General features: G+C 39.4%; 1 protein-coding gene across 1 annotated transcript; it reads right to left on the bottom strand.

Moving 5' to 3' along the window:
- LOC131776609 (trafficking protein particle complex subunit 11-like) lies at positions 1-17,111 on the bottom strand. The gene is made up of 23 exons (XM_066162342.1): positions 17,097-17,111; positions 16,965-17,043; positions 16,350-16,404; positions 15,651-15,731; positions 14,967-15,031; positions 14,357-14,418; positions 13,913-14,048; positions 13,529-13,601; positions 12,685-12,742; positions 12,001-12,135; positions 11,576-11,614; positions 10,981-11,132; positions 9,982-10,040; positions 9,530-9,624; positions 8,470-8,529; positions 7,987-8,052; positions 6,564-6,671; positions 5,872-5,923; positions 4,893-5,004; positions 4,383-4,474; positions 2,956-3,089; positions 2,571-2,737; positions 1-470 (listed from the first exon to the last, which is right to left on the bottom strand). Exons 1-22 carry the CDS (start codon positions 17,109-17,111, stop codon positions 2,615-2,617), a joined length of 1,851 nt encoding a protein of 616 aa, XP_066018439.1. The 3' UTR covers positions 1-470; positions 2,571-2,614.
- Between the last annotated feature and the right edge of the window lie 25 nt (positions 17,112-17,136).

Below are 17,136 nucleotides of genomic sequence, written 5' to 3'. Positions count from 1 at the left end.
CCTGAAAAATTCCCGTTGGTCGTATCGTATCTTGAACACTTTTTTCCCAGCTTGGCTTAGCCCGCTGATCAGTCATTTTTCCCATACCTATTTCAACTGAGCATGGGGATGAATGTTGATGAATCAAATACCGTTTTAACTTTACTGATTTCTCTTTCCTTAACAGCCTTACGTGCTTGAACATTGTGCTGCGCTTATTATATCAGAAATATCATTTTTATGTAAAAAAAATACAAATAAATTATTGAGTACGTAACCAATGCATCTTTCTGAGAATATTGGAAAAGAAAGCACAAAAAATTGAACTAGATCTTCCCTAATTTGGGATAGCTCTTTTTTTAATTTTAATGAAATACCGGATAGAGTACTTTCTCTTCTTTTTTCTATTAATTTAAAAAGTCTATTAAAAAACTTTTAGCTCTGTTCCCTTCGAGCAGTTCTCATCATTCACCCTGTCGGGGTCTCCTTTTCTGTCAAAAGGTGGAAAACAACGGTTATTATTAACTCAACTAATATTTTAGACACAAAGCAAATACAATCATACCAAGCACAATATGTAAAAATATAAATGGCTAACACCTGTGTCTGATTGGCAGAGAGGCAGCTTATTTATAAAATGTACTATAGTACCATTATAACTAAGCAGATTTACATAACGCTCATCTTTCGTCAGAAAAGAGACATTTGGAAGCTCTGACATTTACATTTCGATTTTCCCGATCCCCTTGAAAGATTTATGGGTTTTTCTTGTGTTATAGATCCTTTAAGTAATAGGTAAACATAGCAACATAGCATTGTTTTTTTTTATTTCCTAAATTTCAATAAAAAATATGGCTGCTGCCATTAATTTTAGTCATTCGTCGTAGTTTAAACATTTTTGAATTGCCTGTTTGTTTTGTTGTTTTTGTTTTTTTACATTATTTCCAGTTAAGTTTAAATGACTAAGACTATGTTGACTTTTACAACTTCCTCGAACGATAACTTCTTTAAGAATCGACGGTATAAGCTATAAATTCACAGAAATATCATTAATCACATATCAGTAGAAATTCACAAATGCTGCAATCTGATTGGCTACGCAACTACGTAGCCTCATACTGTCCAGGTGTCTAAAAAAACCATGAGCCTGTTTCGTTGTTAAGTTTTGAACGAGTTCAACTTAGAAACAGTTAAATCATACGCTTTTGATTTCTCTGTGTGAGAATTGATTCAGGCTTGGCCCACGTCAACGACCACGCGAAAGAAATCTTGACATGACAGGACGGATAATGCATGCACTGTAAGTACCTCCCGTTGTTCCATACAAAGCCTTAGAAAAGTTTTCTAAGGCTTTGTATGGGACAACGGTAGGTACTTACAGTCCACGCGTTTTTCCGTCCTGTCATGTCATAGGGCAATTTTCAATCCAAGATTACGTTTGTTTGTTCCACTGTCATTGATCCAGAAAACTTGGGCCACTCTCTTTCAACCAATCAGATGCAAAACTAAAACCAACCACGACTTAGTCGCCCGTGTTTTCCCGCGCTTTAGACAGTTTGGTTGTGTTCACTTTGATTTCTCTTTGGCTCTTCAGAGTATTTTTTTCTTTTGATTGGCTGTTGGGATTACTTTGGTTTCAGTTTTACGACACTTAGTCAAAAAGCGCTCCACCCGAAATTTCAAGGGTTGAATATGAACAAAACTGGGAAATGTCACCCCAACTCAACAAGAGAGAGAAATTCACAAACGGAGCAAAAATCGTCAGGCAAATCGTCGTTCCATGTAATAGCGCTACTCTTAATTTCTTAATCCACCCAAAGGAAGTAGTGCAACTGATTCTACGTGATATCAGTACGACATGCGCGCAAAAACACGTAAGTGTATCTGTTAACCACAGAGTTGTTTGGCTTTAACATCCTGCGTGCTAACTTTTAACACTGATAACTAATACATTTTTGGTATGTGTGATTTGTTCAGACAGTCGGTCCACGCTGTGTAATAACACATTACACAGCCATCCCTTCCAACAAGGTTAATGCAGCTGTTTATTTTGTTGTTGTTGTTGTTTTTTTTGTTTTGTCTTTCGTTTCAGGGCCATAGAGGTGTTGCAAATACGGCCACCGGGAATTCCCCCTCGCAAGAGAATTCACATCCACTTTCAAGTCAGGAAGTCCTCATAAGTGACTAAAGACAGAATTTCTCCTTACAATATCAAAACAATATAAAGCAGACAAGTTATGAGAATAAAAAAAATCAACTAGGGGATTATCAGTTGATCCAATGACAAATTCTCCGAACTAACATCTTAAGAATCGTAAGACAGACAGTAAGGAGAGTTAATAAAAATATCTTGGGAGTGAAAGGGTTAAAGGATACAGCCTTTCAGCGAGAAGCCAGTGTGGCGATTAGAATCATTAACGTTACGGTAATCAAAAACTTGAATAATTTATAATTAGTTTAGTAAACCGAATTAGAACGATAAATGTGTTAACAAATATAACAAACCAACTTGACCGTTATCCGATGTTCTGCCAACGCGTTGCAAAATATTTGCATTTTTTCACGTTTTGGACATAAAAAAAGTTTCTTACCTTTATAAAAACATTGGTCGGAATAATTTCTGCGCATGTTCATCTCAGCTAACGTGAAAGCGAGGCAGTTTGAAATGCAGCTTGGGAAGAGTCAAAAAGCCCCCGTAAAGAGGGTACAAACTGAACTTGAGCCTGTGATCGCCAGTTGGCCGCAGACGAAATTGAATCTGGAGATGAAATTCATAGTTAACAACTATTCACCAAAGTTGCGTTGGCTTCTGGCGAATTCCGCCCGCGTTTCTCGTAGATAAATAGCAAAGGATATTGGGAGTTTGAGTAGCCAATCACAGCGCAGTAGCCAATGATATATTTCTTCAATTATATTATTTCACCAAACCCCCTCGCATGAGACAAGTTTTACGTGTAGCAAGTAAGCTGAACTAACCTGTTTATGACCTGAATACATAAAGGCGTCACTTGGCTCCACTGTGACTTCGACTTCCTGACCTTGAAGCGTTCTATTGCGGACGAGATAGCTTACGAAAAGTGGGCTCTGTACACAGCCGTATGCAGGCAAATCTGAAAAAAACGGTACAATAAATAACAAATGAATAAAGGGGTAAGTTTCTAAAGAAACTGTGGTGCTGCGTCGGTGGGAGAGTATAGCAGGTAATTTAGTGTTAACAACTGGGTTGAAAACGTAAATTAGCCAACGTAAAGGGTAAAAAAGCTAGCTTTTACCCTTTACGATGGCTAATTTACGTTTTCAACCTAGTTGTTAACACTAAATTACCTGGTACAATATATAAATTTTTTTCTTTGGTCTTGTAACGAGGTCGTGCTTCCATGAGGATTAGAGCCCCAGAATTTCGACTTCCGCTCTCGAATGGCAAGCTTTACTTTTTCCTTGTCCCACGCTTGTATGACGAAGAAAAAAATCTTTCTTTACTTTATTACGGAGCTTTAAATTTACCGTCTTTCCTTTTCTATTCATTAACAAATACATATATTCAAAGATAATTTGGTTTTATCAACTGAAGTGATAATGTAAATTGGCCACGGTAAAGGATTTCTACAGCTGAAGTATCGACGTAGGGCTGACGCTCAAGAGGTCCGCTTGAGAAACTCTTTACAGGGACCAATTTCTTTTATTAACTTTGTTAATAAAACATGACTATTGTTCAATACCCCCACTGACGTAGCACCAAATTATGTTTAAAAACGTACCCCCTCTATACATTTATTAACACTGAGTTTAACCACGTTTTCTTATGAGTGGCTTTTCCTAGTGCGTGTGAGGTTTCTCATCTCTTGAACAATTTGAAACCCTGTAAAACGCGCAGTAAGAGTGCTTTCGCACAACCTTATCGACTTTATCGTGTTTATGCCAATTGGCCCGGAATTTCACCAAATTGACTGTAAGACTGATAGTTGTAACACATTTGGACGAATTTAAGAGATCCTCGCAGCTAACAACACTACTGAAATAGTAGTTGAAAATAGGACCTGAAAAAAATTTCAAGCCCGTACGGGATTTGAACCCATGACCTCTGCAATACCAGTGCAGCGCTCTACCAACTGAGTTAACAAGCCAACTGGGAGCTGGTCAATATGTTGGGTCCAAATTAACCATCCAAGTGATGAATAATGATTTTAGATATATGAAATTCATACATTTGCACTGCGGTGAAGAAACGAATTTAAGAGATCCTCGCAGCTAAGAACACTACTGAACTTGTAGTTGAAACATAAACTCACATCTGGACGACTTTGCCTGCACAAAGGTGGAGAAGCACGAATAAACCTTTTCCAGTATAGTTTGATTTTGACGCTTGGCATATTGCCGTATGATTAACCTTGCTGGAAACGCACCTGCCTGTATCGCAAAAGGAACACTCTCTACTGTTACAGAAGGGAAAGTGAGCTCTGTGACCACAACTGGAAACTTATCAGCCGCAGAAGTTCTAAAGAATTAAAACAATGTAAAATGATTAAATCAAGAAACGAAAGGACTTCTATATATTCCCCTAAATAAGGTTCAGTTGAAAAGGCATCAGTGGGTCCACTGAGTGTTGGCAAAAACCACAAAACCAAAGTAATAAAATTAGTTCATCAGAACCAATGAGAGCACGAAGAAAAATCAAGCAAACTGCCTGAAGCGCGGGAAAACGCGGATGGCCAAGTCGCCACTGGTTTAAACTTTGCATTTCATGATTGGTTGACAGAGAGAGAGAGTTGTGCAACTTTCCTACTCCAATCACAAAGCAAAGGAAGGCAAGACCAAATTTTGAATGCAGTTCGGTATTACAATCGGTACTCAATTGAAAATTGCTTCAACTATCGCACTTATCTTAGACCCCCTCGAGTTAACCACGAACTTACCGTCTCCACTGGAGGGTAAGACTTCCAATGTTCACGACCTTCAGTTTACTGACACCCTCTTTAACAGCTAAGCAGTAGCATTCCGACGCACTTTCACCCTGTTGCAAAGAGACTGGGACCACCATACATGACGTTAGAAGGAGAAAAAGAAAACAGCAAGCAAGTCGGGAATAATTGTCAGTTCTTCACAAGAAATCTTGCACCCGCAATTTGCATATAAGGACACATAACGCAAAGCTGTATGTTCATATGAAAAGGGGCCTTGAAAACTCCTCAACAAAATACACCTCGTATTCCCATGCAAATTCTTACACTCTTCCTACATTGGTCTAAAAAATCGCTCAACCTTTCCTGGTATGTTTTTAACGAAGAGGAGCCTTGAAAACCCCTCAACAAAATTCTCCTCGTATTCCCATGCAGATTCCCCCCCCCTCTCTCCATTGGTCAACAAAATCGCTCAACCTTGTCTAATATGTCTTTAATCAAGAGGGGCCTTGAAAACGCCTCAACAAAATTCTCCTCGTATTCCCATGAAGACCCCCCCCCCCTCTCTCCATTGGTCTACAAAATCGCTCAACCTTGTCTTGTATGTTTTTAATTAGGAGGGGCCTTGAAAACACCTTAACAAAATTCTCCTCGTATTCCCATGCAGATTCCCCCCCCCCCCCACCCCCTCTCTCCATTGATCTACAAAATCGCTCAACCTTGTCTAGTATGAGGAGGGGGCCTTGAAAGCCTTGAAGCTCCTCAGGAAAATTCCCTTGTCTTCCCCTGCTGATTCCCCCCTCCTTCAATTGATCCAAAAAAACGCTCAACCTTTTCTAATTTCCCCAAATGTTCGGCGATTAGTTATAAAGAAGCCTAATCCACTCTAACGACGAGAATCTCACAGTTTTTTGGGGGACAGCAATGCAAGTAGACGCATCTTTAACTAATTCCGATCGGCTATTCTCGTAATACACAGACATGTATTCCTTACTTCTTTGCAGCTGCGATCCCATCTCTTCGCCCACAATATTCACTTCTGGAGACTGAAATCAAACAAACAAACAAACAAACAGTTCTCCAGAATTTCTGCTTCTAATTCGAAGCACAGTTGAAAGTAGGAACTAACTCCGATCGGTTATTCTCGTAATACACAGACATGTATTCCTTACTTCCTATTCACTTCTGGAGACTGATATCAAACAAACAAACAAACAAACAGTTCTCCAAAATTTCTGCTTCTAATTCGAAGCACAGTTGAAAGTAGGAACCGACTATTCTCAAGAAGATATAGGTTCCTTGTCAATCCTCGATAAAACCTAAATTTCTCAGGCTACTTTTTCTTCAAAGAGTTAAATTGCAGTAAGTTTGAGAAGATCAATTCGAGACATGTCATCTTATCCAAAGGTTGAAAAATAATTCATGACATATTACTTTCGCGCGGTTCCGGCACACGCACGAAAGCTGTAGTATATATATATTCCCAGCTTGACTCGGGGGAGGGGATACTAAGTGAACCCAGAGATTCACTCTTCCACTTAATCGGAGATTTCGCTCCGACCCACCCCACCCCACCCAATATCTTGCAGCACTTGCTCTCCTGCTCCATTAACTTATATTCACGACTATATTTTCTAAAGGAAGACAAATCAAGTTTTTACGAACATAAATTGTTTGTAAACTCACCATATTCAATGCAGTGGTGACCATGGTAACAGGCCAAGGTGAGGTGCATTTGATGCCAGCTAATAAGAGGAATGGTTCTTCTTCGAACAGCTGATCCAGTCTCTCCAACTGAGAATAAACGCAAATCAATGATTTGAACTCATTACATTGCTTTGGTTTACACCCCCCCCCACCCCCCTCATAAAAAAACAAACAAACAAAACAAAACAAAAGCAAACCACGACGACGACAACGAGGGCATAACAAAACAAAATATCTAATTTTCAGAACAATTGATCGGCACGTGCATTTCAAAACTTTGTACATTTCTTACCCGTTTTTTGCAAAACAACAACTTGAAATCAACCAAATTTGTGTGGTCTGTGTACGGAAAACCCGATGGCAAACTATCTAAGCGCCCGTTTGGAACTCAACGCTGCTGCCATACGTTAAGCTGCGGTTGACGTGTGGCGCTACAAGAAGCAGTAAACGCATTTAGCCATTCGCGAAATTATAAATTCATTTTTAAACCATCGTTTACTGCGGCGTTGCCTTCCTGACTGCCTGAGGTCCCCATTTACTAGCCTAGACACTGCGTTACTTTGTATAGGAACCTTGCAATTGAATTTTCATCGCGTGGTAAAATACAACTTAGCGCTAATCATCAATTCAAACCACAGCACCCTCATTCAGATGCGTGTTAGTCAGAAAGTGTTTCTTGATGCACCAGACCAGGTTTATATTCGTAGAGTTATGCAGCGATCAAAAATTTTTGACGGATTTATAGATGCATTAATTTATGCCATAACTTTCAATGTAATAAAAATAATTTGAGGCAAGAGCGAGAGCAAGTTTGCTAACATAGCCAAAAACGCAAGTTTGATCGATTCCAAGAGACGTAAAATTGCATTGTAAAAAATATTGTCTATTTTCCCTTACCTGTCAGAGACAAAGAGATTTCAAATGGCATAACAGTCTTGATAACAACACTTTCCTCCTAGGGCGGGTATAAATCAGGACAGTAGAGAAAGAAAAAAGCAAAAAGTCGTCGTGATTTTGTATTCACCAGGTAGAGGATTTTTTAATTGCGTGTCGAAAGAAATCTGAGATTACTTGCGCTCTATCATTGATCCAGAAACTCGCGCCACTTTCTAAACCAATCAGATGCAATACGAAAGCCACGTTTTCCCGCCCTTTGGGTATTGTTGTTTTTCTTTTGAGTTCTCATTGGCTCTTTCAGTTATTTTCCTTTCTTCTGATTGGCCGTTGTGATTGCTTTGGTTTTGGTTTTATGACAGTCAACCGAAAAGCGCTCCATGTTACAAGTGCAACTCACATTCACAAGTGCAACTACATTACAAAGCGAACGAGAATTAAAATTAAATGTGGAAATACTGAAAGGTAGTTTTACTTTTACTTTTAAGACACAAAAGAGTGATCTCACCTTAGCACAGGTACAGGTGACTGGCGAAGAATTTGGTTCTACTTGGACATCTACAGTATAGATAATCTGCATTAAAAAAAAATAAATTAAAAAATAAGCAAATGACTAGGATTAAGCATTGATAGGAATCTTTTCAAAGAATGCAAGATATCTTAACTTGAAACTCGATCCTAAGAGAGTAAGAACATACAAAAATATTACGTATCTAAAGGTATTGTATAGAGATCTATTAACTACGTACTGAACGGAAGCGCATAACCCGCAGAACATGCACAATAGGGCGAACGGAGGCAAGCGGAAGTGACGTACGAGGGAAAGGCGGGGAAAAATAAGGCACTCCTCCCCTTTCTCTAATCCTCGTTCGCCTTAAAAACGCCTCTTCTGCAGGCTACCTATTGCACGACAATTTGACTTGAGGTCTCTAAATAGACGCCCAAAGAATTGTGATTAAAGGTGCAATTATAGCTTACTTAAGTATTATACCTTTGCTGTTACAGTCCGCGATCCTACTTGAGAGCATTTGACGAAGTACGACCTCTCGATCTAGAAAGAAAAGACGAAAGGGACAAATTGATAATATGCAAGACGTGAACTACGATGGTTCATTGGTGTTAAAGCCTTATTTTCCTGCACACCAGACAAACGAAGTAAAGGCAGTTTTTTTAATCCAACAGCACTACATGGAATATCAAAAAGAAATAACGCGCGCAACGAGTACAAATTACCCTCGATATTGTACGGTTACTTCGACAGTTGGTTACTTTGACAGTTGGTTACTTTGTACTGAAAAAAAAAACCTTGTAAATAGAGTAAAAAGATGGTTAGTTTTAAGATCGGTAAAGAAAAAGAGAAAGGTGTTTTTCGTCTAGTCACAATTGTAGGACAAAGAAAAAATTCCCCATGAGGAATCGAACCTCAAACCTTCGGATTCCGCGCTCCGATGCTTTACCACTGAGCCACAGAGACTCCATGGTAAGCAATGCCCTTTATGAAGCTCATATATGACACACGTCCAGTATACTGCTAGGATCAGCAATGTCGTTAGCTTCATGTTTTGTAGATAGAATAAGAAAGATTAAAAAAAAAAAACCTTTTTGACAGGTTAGCTATGCTTTGCGTGAGTTGGTTTATTGGAGAAAAGAAGGGACGACATTTTCGTATAAATAACTCAGTTGGATAACGAATAACTTATTAGAAGTTTTGGTGTATAGTATCACTGCGTATTTTCATTCGTTGGTTTTAAATTTGAATCGGTTGTCAAAATACGGCAACATCGTAAAAAACACAGCCATACTACACACCAAAAACGTCTAAAAGGATAAAAATTCAGCTTGTGTCATGAGGTTCTCAATGTGAACAAAACAATAAATTGACCACCACCATCAAAGTTTTCTGTACACAAATCTAAAGCAACTCACGTGTCGCAAATCAAATTTCACTCTGAAATGCATAGCTTCTTGGTTAAAGGTAGAGACGCAAGGGTCGAAGATAAAATTCGTAGCCATGCACGGCCAAGTATCATCCTTTATACAACCTCTCATACCTTATCAGTCATTCCATCGACAGTAAATTCCAAAAAGTTCGTTGCATCTCTCTCAGCCTGATCTGCTGCGGGTACTTCTGAGTAAATCAAAGCGCCTGGGAATACAATTAACAGAAACTTGACATTTTGAACGAAAACATATCAACAAAAATTAAATTTTTGCCTAACTTCGCTGTGTGATTGGTCCAGAAAACTAGCGCCACTCTCTCGACCAATCAGGTGTAAAACTTCGGTTTTACCTTGAACTCTAATTGGCTCTTAAAGTTATTTTCCTTTCTTCTGATTGGCTGTTGTGATTCCTGTGGTTTTGGTTTACGACGCTCAAGCAAAAAGCGCTTTAACGCTCTAATCTTCCAACGAAGGAAAATACCCAGGCTCTCCCAGATTGAATATCTTCACTGACATATCAGAATATAATATTCGGGAAGACGTTGTTGTTTTTAAAAACTCACCTCTTTCGGGAGATTCCTGCTCATCCTGAAATCTAAGGCCTGTTCCAAACGTCGTGCTACTGCCGTGCCGAACTCAAATGAATTTGGCTCGGCAGTGGCACGACGATAGCACGGCAGCGGTTTCAAACGTCGAACCTAATGCAGTCGCGCCAAATTCAAAAGACAAAACAAACCATCCATCCAGCGGTATCGCCCCATCCAAAATGGCGGAGGGAAACCTTAACGAAGAGCGCGAGAAGTTTGTTTTGTTTAAGACAATTTTAAATGCCAGAAGGCAACGCAGGCGAATGCAACAGTCCATATTGAATACTGTTATTGCAAGGAGAGGATTACTTTTGAAAGTTTTTTCATTTATTCTTCTTCTGGTTTCCCTTGACGAGAGCCAGCAAGTTACTTTATTACGATCGTGCCGGCGTTTCCAAACCCTAACCCTAACCCTAACCCTAAGCAATTTATTGTCACCGTCGGATTCCTCTTCTCTCAAGCTTTCGGGCAAAACGGGTAGATTTGTCTTTTTTTATTAGTGCACATGCGTAATATATGCAAATAATGCAAAATCCGTTAAATTAATTTATGAATTGAGTTCGGCGCGACAGTAGCACAACGTTTGAAACCAAGTCGCGCTACTGCCGTGCGGCACGGCAAGGCCTGCCGCGCTAAGTAGTCGTGCCGAACCTAATTCAGCCGTGCCGCGCTTAATGGTTTCAAACGGCGTGCTACTGCCGTGCTTAAATCGAAATTACTATTTCATTTGAGTTCGGCACGGCAGTAGCACGACGTTTGGAACAGGCCTAAGCCATGCTCTAAAAAAAGGTACATATTGTTGTTGTAACGCTTGAAAGAGGAGTTAGGTTCACGAAAACCGACAAAAGCACGAAAATGTGAGAAAGGCAAAGACATGTTGCATTACTTTCAGATAAAAAATGGACGGTAGGAGAGGAGAGAACTGGTTCACGTTCTTTTTTAACACTAAGATAAAAACACACTGAAAAGGCATACCTGAGGTCTCTCAGCGGTGTATCTTCCAAGCTCTCAACGACCAGCTGAAGTTCATAAAGCTCGTTTACGAGGGCGGGTGGTTCATGCTTCAGTGTGATATTAACTTTAGGCTTGCGCGGTTCAATTCTGGCGTAAAGAGTTCGCGAAGGGAACTGATATCAACAATAAATTCCACCTTACTGAGGTCGTGATTATTCATTTGACTAATTACTTTCCGAAGAACTCTCAGTGCCATGTGATTCAAGCCTGTAAGCAATTACCATTCAAGTGGATACCGTTCTTTGTGCGCACTGATTGGCTAACTGGGAGGTAGATACGTTAAAAATGTTTTGGACCACTAGTTATTCCGTTTGTGTGGTACAAACTGAAACAACAATTCACCTCTATGTCTGTTAATAATTGTTCATATTTACTCCACTCCGTAGCTAAAGATTCAATGGAAAACAAGCATGACTTACTTAATTTTTCGAGATGACCTTCAACTCATCCCAGTCAAACTGATCCTCCTTGCTAGTGGATTAAGCCGTATGACACAAAGGGGAGGCTTTGGTTACCAGTCTCCCCTCCCCAGCCACTCTACACCAGTACAGCATACCGAGACATGGGACCCCAACTCCAGAGCAACGGAGGTGACCTAGGAACCACAACGAAGAAAGCTTAAATCTGAAGTCTCTTTTAAAGCAGTCTCCTCCGGAAAAAAGTTTTCTGTCAAACTGTGCCGGTGACACTACCGAGAGATCTGGCTTTGAGCCCTGGGTTGGGATCACTGAGTAATGTTCTTGGGCAAAAATTCTTTACTCTACACCTAGGAATGACAAAGTGCGGGAAGCGGGGGGAGGGGGGCAATCTTACTTTGGACTGGCAGCAATACTCTAAAGATAGTTTCTAGTAAAAGACCATTAGCTTTTCCTCTTTAGGCTGCTAGTCTCGTCAGCTGACTGCGACAATTATCATTTCATACGAATAAATTATTGATAAGTGCAAAGACTCGTATGGCGAAGTATTTCAGTATTTTTTTACCTGAAGTAGTTTTCCAACATTCTCAGGCCGGGGCACTAGTTGAAATGGTATGACTTTGGTCTTTGCTGGAAGAAGATACAGTCCACACTCCCCTTGAGCGGACCCAGTCTCCACAACACACTGTTGGTTATAAAACTAAGATAAAAGATAAAAGAAAATTGAGTCAGGCCAGTAGAAAATGCAACCAAATTAGCATCCAGAGTGTCATGGCATGATTACAGGCAAGTAGACACGAAATTAGCCTGTTCCAAGCATTCAATCACAGCCGTGAAATTCCAATCACAGCTGAGCACAAGAGCATATTAGTGACGTGTACTCGATCGACCTCATCGCCCGAAGAAGACCGGCAGTATGAAGTCGAAACATTGCGATCCACATCCAAAGTGACCACAAATGATTACATTTCACTTTTGACGCCTTCAAGATCATAGACAATAAGACACCAGCTCAACGCCACATGCAAAACCAAACCAATCATGCCTTTATTATCCGCGTTTTCCTACACTTACTGTTGTACACAGTTGTTTGGTTTCAGTTCTCCTTGGTGCATTTTATGGTCGACCTTCGTTCCGGTTAGCTGTGGTAGTTACCTTGCTATTGTAAGCGCGAGACTAAACTGTGCTTTCATATTTTGGCGAAACAAAGTAACACTAGCCTTACGTATATAGGAATATTTTAACTTACCTGATTGTTAAAGAAAACGGCAATCTTCGAGAATCGGAGGGGAAACGGGCAAGAAACCCTGAAATATAATAACACACAACAATAACGAGTGTTTAGACCTTTACTTAGAACAACTTTTAATTGATTGTCAATGGTAATCTGAGACTACATCAGTTTTTCTTCGTTACGGTCAAAGATCGGTCTTAAAAAGTCGAGCCACTCTCTCGACAAATCTCCCGCCTTTTCCCGCGCTTAATGGCAGTTTGTTTGTACGCTGAGTTTTCATAAACTTCTCGTGATATTTTCTTTTGTCCTGAGTGACCGTTGTGGTTATTTTAGGTTGCTTTACAACACTCAATCAAAAAGTGCTCTCGAAGAATCACCGAATCGTCACCATGCATAACAGAGCTAAATAACTTCAGTGCTGACAGTTTTGAACCAAGGTTGTGGTCTCTTAAAAGCTTCCTCTTAACCATATTCTTCCCACAAGTAATCAGAACTTAAATTCTCCATACTTTAATAATATGTAAAACAGAAAGTTTACGAGAATCAAGAGCTGAAAATGATCCATCAAGGGATATTCAAGAAAGCGACGACATGTTACGGTGCGTCTGTTTAATAATAAATCACAGATGACATCAGAATGCATCACTCTTTGGTTCTTTCCAACATTTTGAGGTCGTCTGTGATCTTTTAGTGAACAGATACACGGCATCATGGAATCTGTTTGTCACGTATAAAACGAAATTCTCGTGACTCACCATCAAAAGAAAAATCTATCATTGGTTTGGAGAATTAATAAGAGCTTGAGAGTTAAGGGTGAAAGCTGTTATGGATTAAGCGACTCTAAGAAGACATTACAAACCTTAAGTAAATTTGAAGAAGGATGGTAGAATCTGCTGTTGTTGAAACTGAATCAAAGACTGGCTTACATTCCACTGGAGAAAGAACAAAATTGAAAACAACAGGAAGTATTAAAATATCACACACTCCTTTGCATAAGACAAATAAAATAAATTCATTCACTCATTAATATTTTGAGCTTAAAGATTTTACCCGTCACCTTATCAAGCCTTGGTTTCAAGGGTATTAAAGAAGAGTTTTTTCCTACCCTGCAAGATTTTGTTTGCTGTATTTGGAAATTGAATTTAGCAGTTTCTACAGCCAAATTCAGTTTCTGCCTCCGTAAATTGTGAAATGATATCAGCGCAAAGAGGAAAAATACACAATAGAGTTGACATTTTCTCACCAAATGGTGCTATTTGTTCCATCTGTATGGCAAATACTTGGGGTGCCTGTGGTGTCACTTTAAGTGTTTTCCATAGCTCCTTAGCTTCTTCCACTGCTTCAAAGTCACAGCCTGGCTCGGGCTCAGGACATTCATTCTGTTTGTAATTCCAATGAAAAAAATACAGCGATAAGAATTCAGTTGTTTTTCGTAACATGCTTGTCCTGTAAGAAGCGCTCGGCGAAAACGCGAGTTATCTACGCGCGAAAGACCAGCCATGCGGGGAAAGAAACTCTCTTTCCTGCGCGTTTAACTCGCGTTCAGCCGCGCGCGTGCTTTCTATGTTTAAATCACCAGTGTCAGGGTCGTAGATGACAAAAACAGAGAAACTCAGCGTAAACTCATTCTACAATAAATGTTCTTCCAGAAATCCTCTTTAAACGACCATTGGCAGTAAGTCCTTACCGACATGACGTGAATAAGATTAGTCTGACATCTTGTTTTCTCCTCTGGTGAATTTTCAACATCTGATGTTTTCTTGAATCAAGGACTCTATCACCAATACAATATCACATATTGGGTATGATGTTTCACTTTTACAACGCGATGGATTTGACTTAGAGAAAATCTGTTCAGCTTAATACGACTACAATAGTCAATTGATATTATTCTAAAATTCCCAAATTTTGCAACCTTACTAGTTGGTTACCGTAGAGTACCTTGCGTTTTGAAGGCGCTTTTCAGCCTTTCCACCTGACTTGGAAATCACTTTAACCCTTTAACCCCTAAGAGTGACTAGCATGAAGAATCAATAAAAACTCAAAGCATAAACAGGCACCCTGCCTGAAGCGCGGGAAAAAGCGGGTGACCAAGTCGTGGTTGGTTTTAGTTTTGCATCTGATTGGTGGAGAAAGTGGCCCGAGTTTTCTTGACCAATCACATTACGAAGCTAAGTTAAACCAATGCAATCCCACATCACTTTGCATTGAAAATAACTCTAACTAAGAGAATCTTTTCATCACGAAAAAATGCTACATTCAGTTATTCAGATGATAGGCAATATTTTCAAGGATACATCTTCCTGTCAATTCAAGCGAAAGGGTGATATATTCCTCCACATTGCAAACCAAGTATGCACACCTGTAATAAGAGTTAAGTAGACTATGGATGTAAAAATAAATAAATCTAAAATTTGAAGTTGAGAAAAGCTGTTTTGAATGTTCTACCCCCAAAGTTGCTATTCATAAACAACCCCTTGACAATAATTTGACATGGAAAAAGAAGACCAACTTTGATTTTTGGCATTGTAGCAGTCCAACTGAACAGACGTGGAATTATTCTGTCTGTCCGAGTTGGTTGTGTCCGCATTGTAAATGAGCCAAACTTCCACCAACATCGACATACTATCCCTGATTCTCACGCTTAAGGGCTTTTCAATAACGTGTTGCCAACCACAACCAAGGTAAACCCAACAACCAATCACAGTGATGGTAAATACCACAAGGGGTAACTTAGAGAAAAAACAAGTAACCTGCCTGAAGTGCGGGAAAACGCGCGTAACCAAGGCGCCATTGGCTTCAATTTTACTTCTGATTGGTTGAGAGGGTAGCGCGTGTTTTCAAGACCAATTTAAGAGCAAGGTAATGCAAAACTAAAGTAAATTCAGATTATTTCAACTGAAAATGCTTACATGTTGAGTTCTCAGAAACAAGAGCTGGAGAGAACAAATCTTGTCTCACTTACTACAAAACAACAGTACCTCAGTGATGTGATTAAAACTGACGTGAGAAGTGACCACCATTTTTCTCTGCGGTAATCCCACGTGACTTTTCCCAACAACCTTAAAGAACAACAAAGAATGACAACAATAAATGGAGTAAGTTTATGAAGACACTTCTGCTTTGGCGGAGGTCGGTAAAGTTAGTTGAGGTGATAAAGAAAATTGGCCACCGTTAATAGTGTTTCTAACGCTGACGTTACGAGCGTTAGCCCTTCATTAGAGCGATAAATTATATAAAGAAAAATGAAGCTAAGCTATTGGTAGGAACATGGTAACGTGAAAAACACAATGAAAAGCTAGATTTTAAACATCAATCAAAGGAGCGGCGAAAACGTCCGTACAATCACAAGCAGACCACACTGTGTTTGTTATTACTTAACTAATTGTTGACATGAGACGAAAAAAATCTACGAGGGTTATGAATAAAGCCCTGAAAAATGCATACCTAAATTACATCTCGGTCTGACTTTCTCCGTAAAGTTAAATGAAATGTTAATCAATTCATTTTGTGGTATGTTGGCGCCTTTTTACGAAATAACTTTCTCATAACGGCCTCCGGCCGAAAGTAATTTCTTAAAAAAAAACGCTTCAAACGGCCTGGTCTGCCTGGTCTGCCTATGGTACAATACTTGACCACTACTGATTCTAAACTGAAACTTTCTCTACTGCTTTACTCACAATAAAGCTTTACTGTAATCCCTGGCGTGGTAATACTCCTCACCCATCTGAACCACTGCAGAATTAACAGGAAATAGTTTCTGTCAGGTTATTATCATCACGAAACGTTCTCATGTTCACAACCACACCACAAGACATAATGATAAACTTAAAGTTCTCTTTTGTCGTACAGGTACTGCTCAGCGGTCTCTCTTTTCTCATGATATTAGAACGTTAATAATGTACATGCAAAAATTACGCGCTTCTGATTGGCTAAAAACGAGTGCATTCTCGTGTAGCACGAGTGCAAATTCGTCTGTCTTGACTTTGTTAACTTTTAAAAGCACTACATGTACATTGTCATGAAGAAACAAAAGCTTTTAGTTGCATCTTGCTAAGTTCTTAACCCTTTACACTCTAAAATCAGTCTATATATTCTCCATACTGTTCTTTATACATTTCCTAAGGTGCTGACAAGGAGATTTTGTTCACCAATCAAAAGCCTCTTTGGTTGGTGATCATTTCCTTTATTCTCATGACCTTAACATGTGATTCAGGGCTGATATTTTAGGGAGAAATTTGATGCTGGTCACTCTTAGGGTTTAAAGGGTTAAAGTGAAAAAAGAGAGAACTTACTCAGGTATCTCTTCATCCTGGGTGATTTGCACTTTTTAAACTGAGTCACTGCACTACTGACAAGGGGAATGATAATCCACTGGGAGAAAAAAAAAAAGGAGCCAATATTCTAAGTACCTCAACCAAATATACAAAGTAGGTTAGCATAAATAAAGAGATTGATGGTAAGAGT

Source organism: Pocillopora verrucosa, chromosome 2 (genome assembly GCF_036669915.1).
Source record: "Pocillopora verrucosa isolate sample1 chromosome 2, ASM3666991v2, whole genome shotgun sequence".
In the NCBI taxonomy this organism is placed as follows: Eukaryota; Metazoa; Cnidaria; class Anthozoa; order Scleractinia; family Pocilloporidae; genus Pocillopora; species Pocillopora verrucosa.
This window is presented reverse-complemented; position numbering and strand designations above follow the sequence as displayed.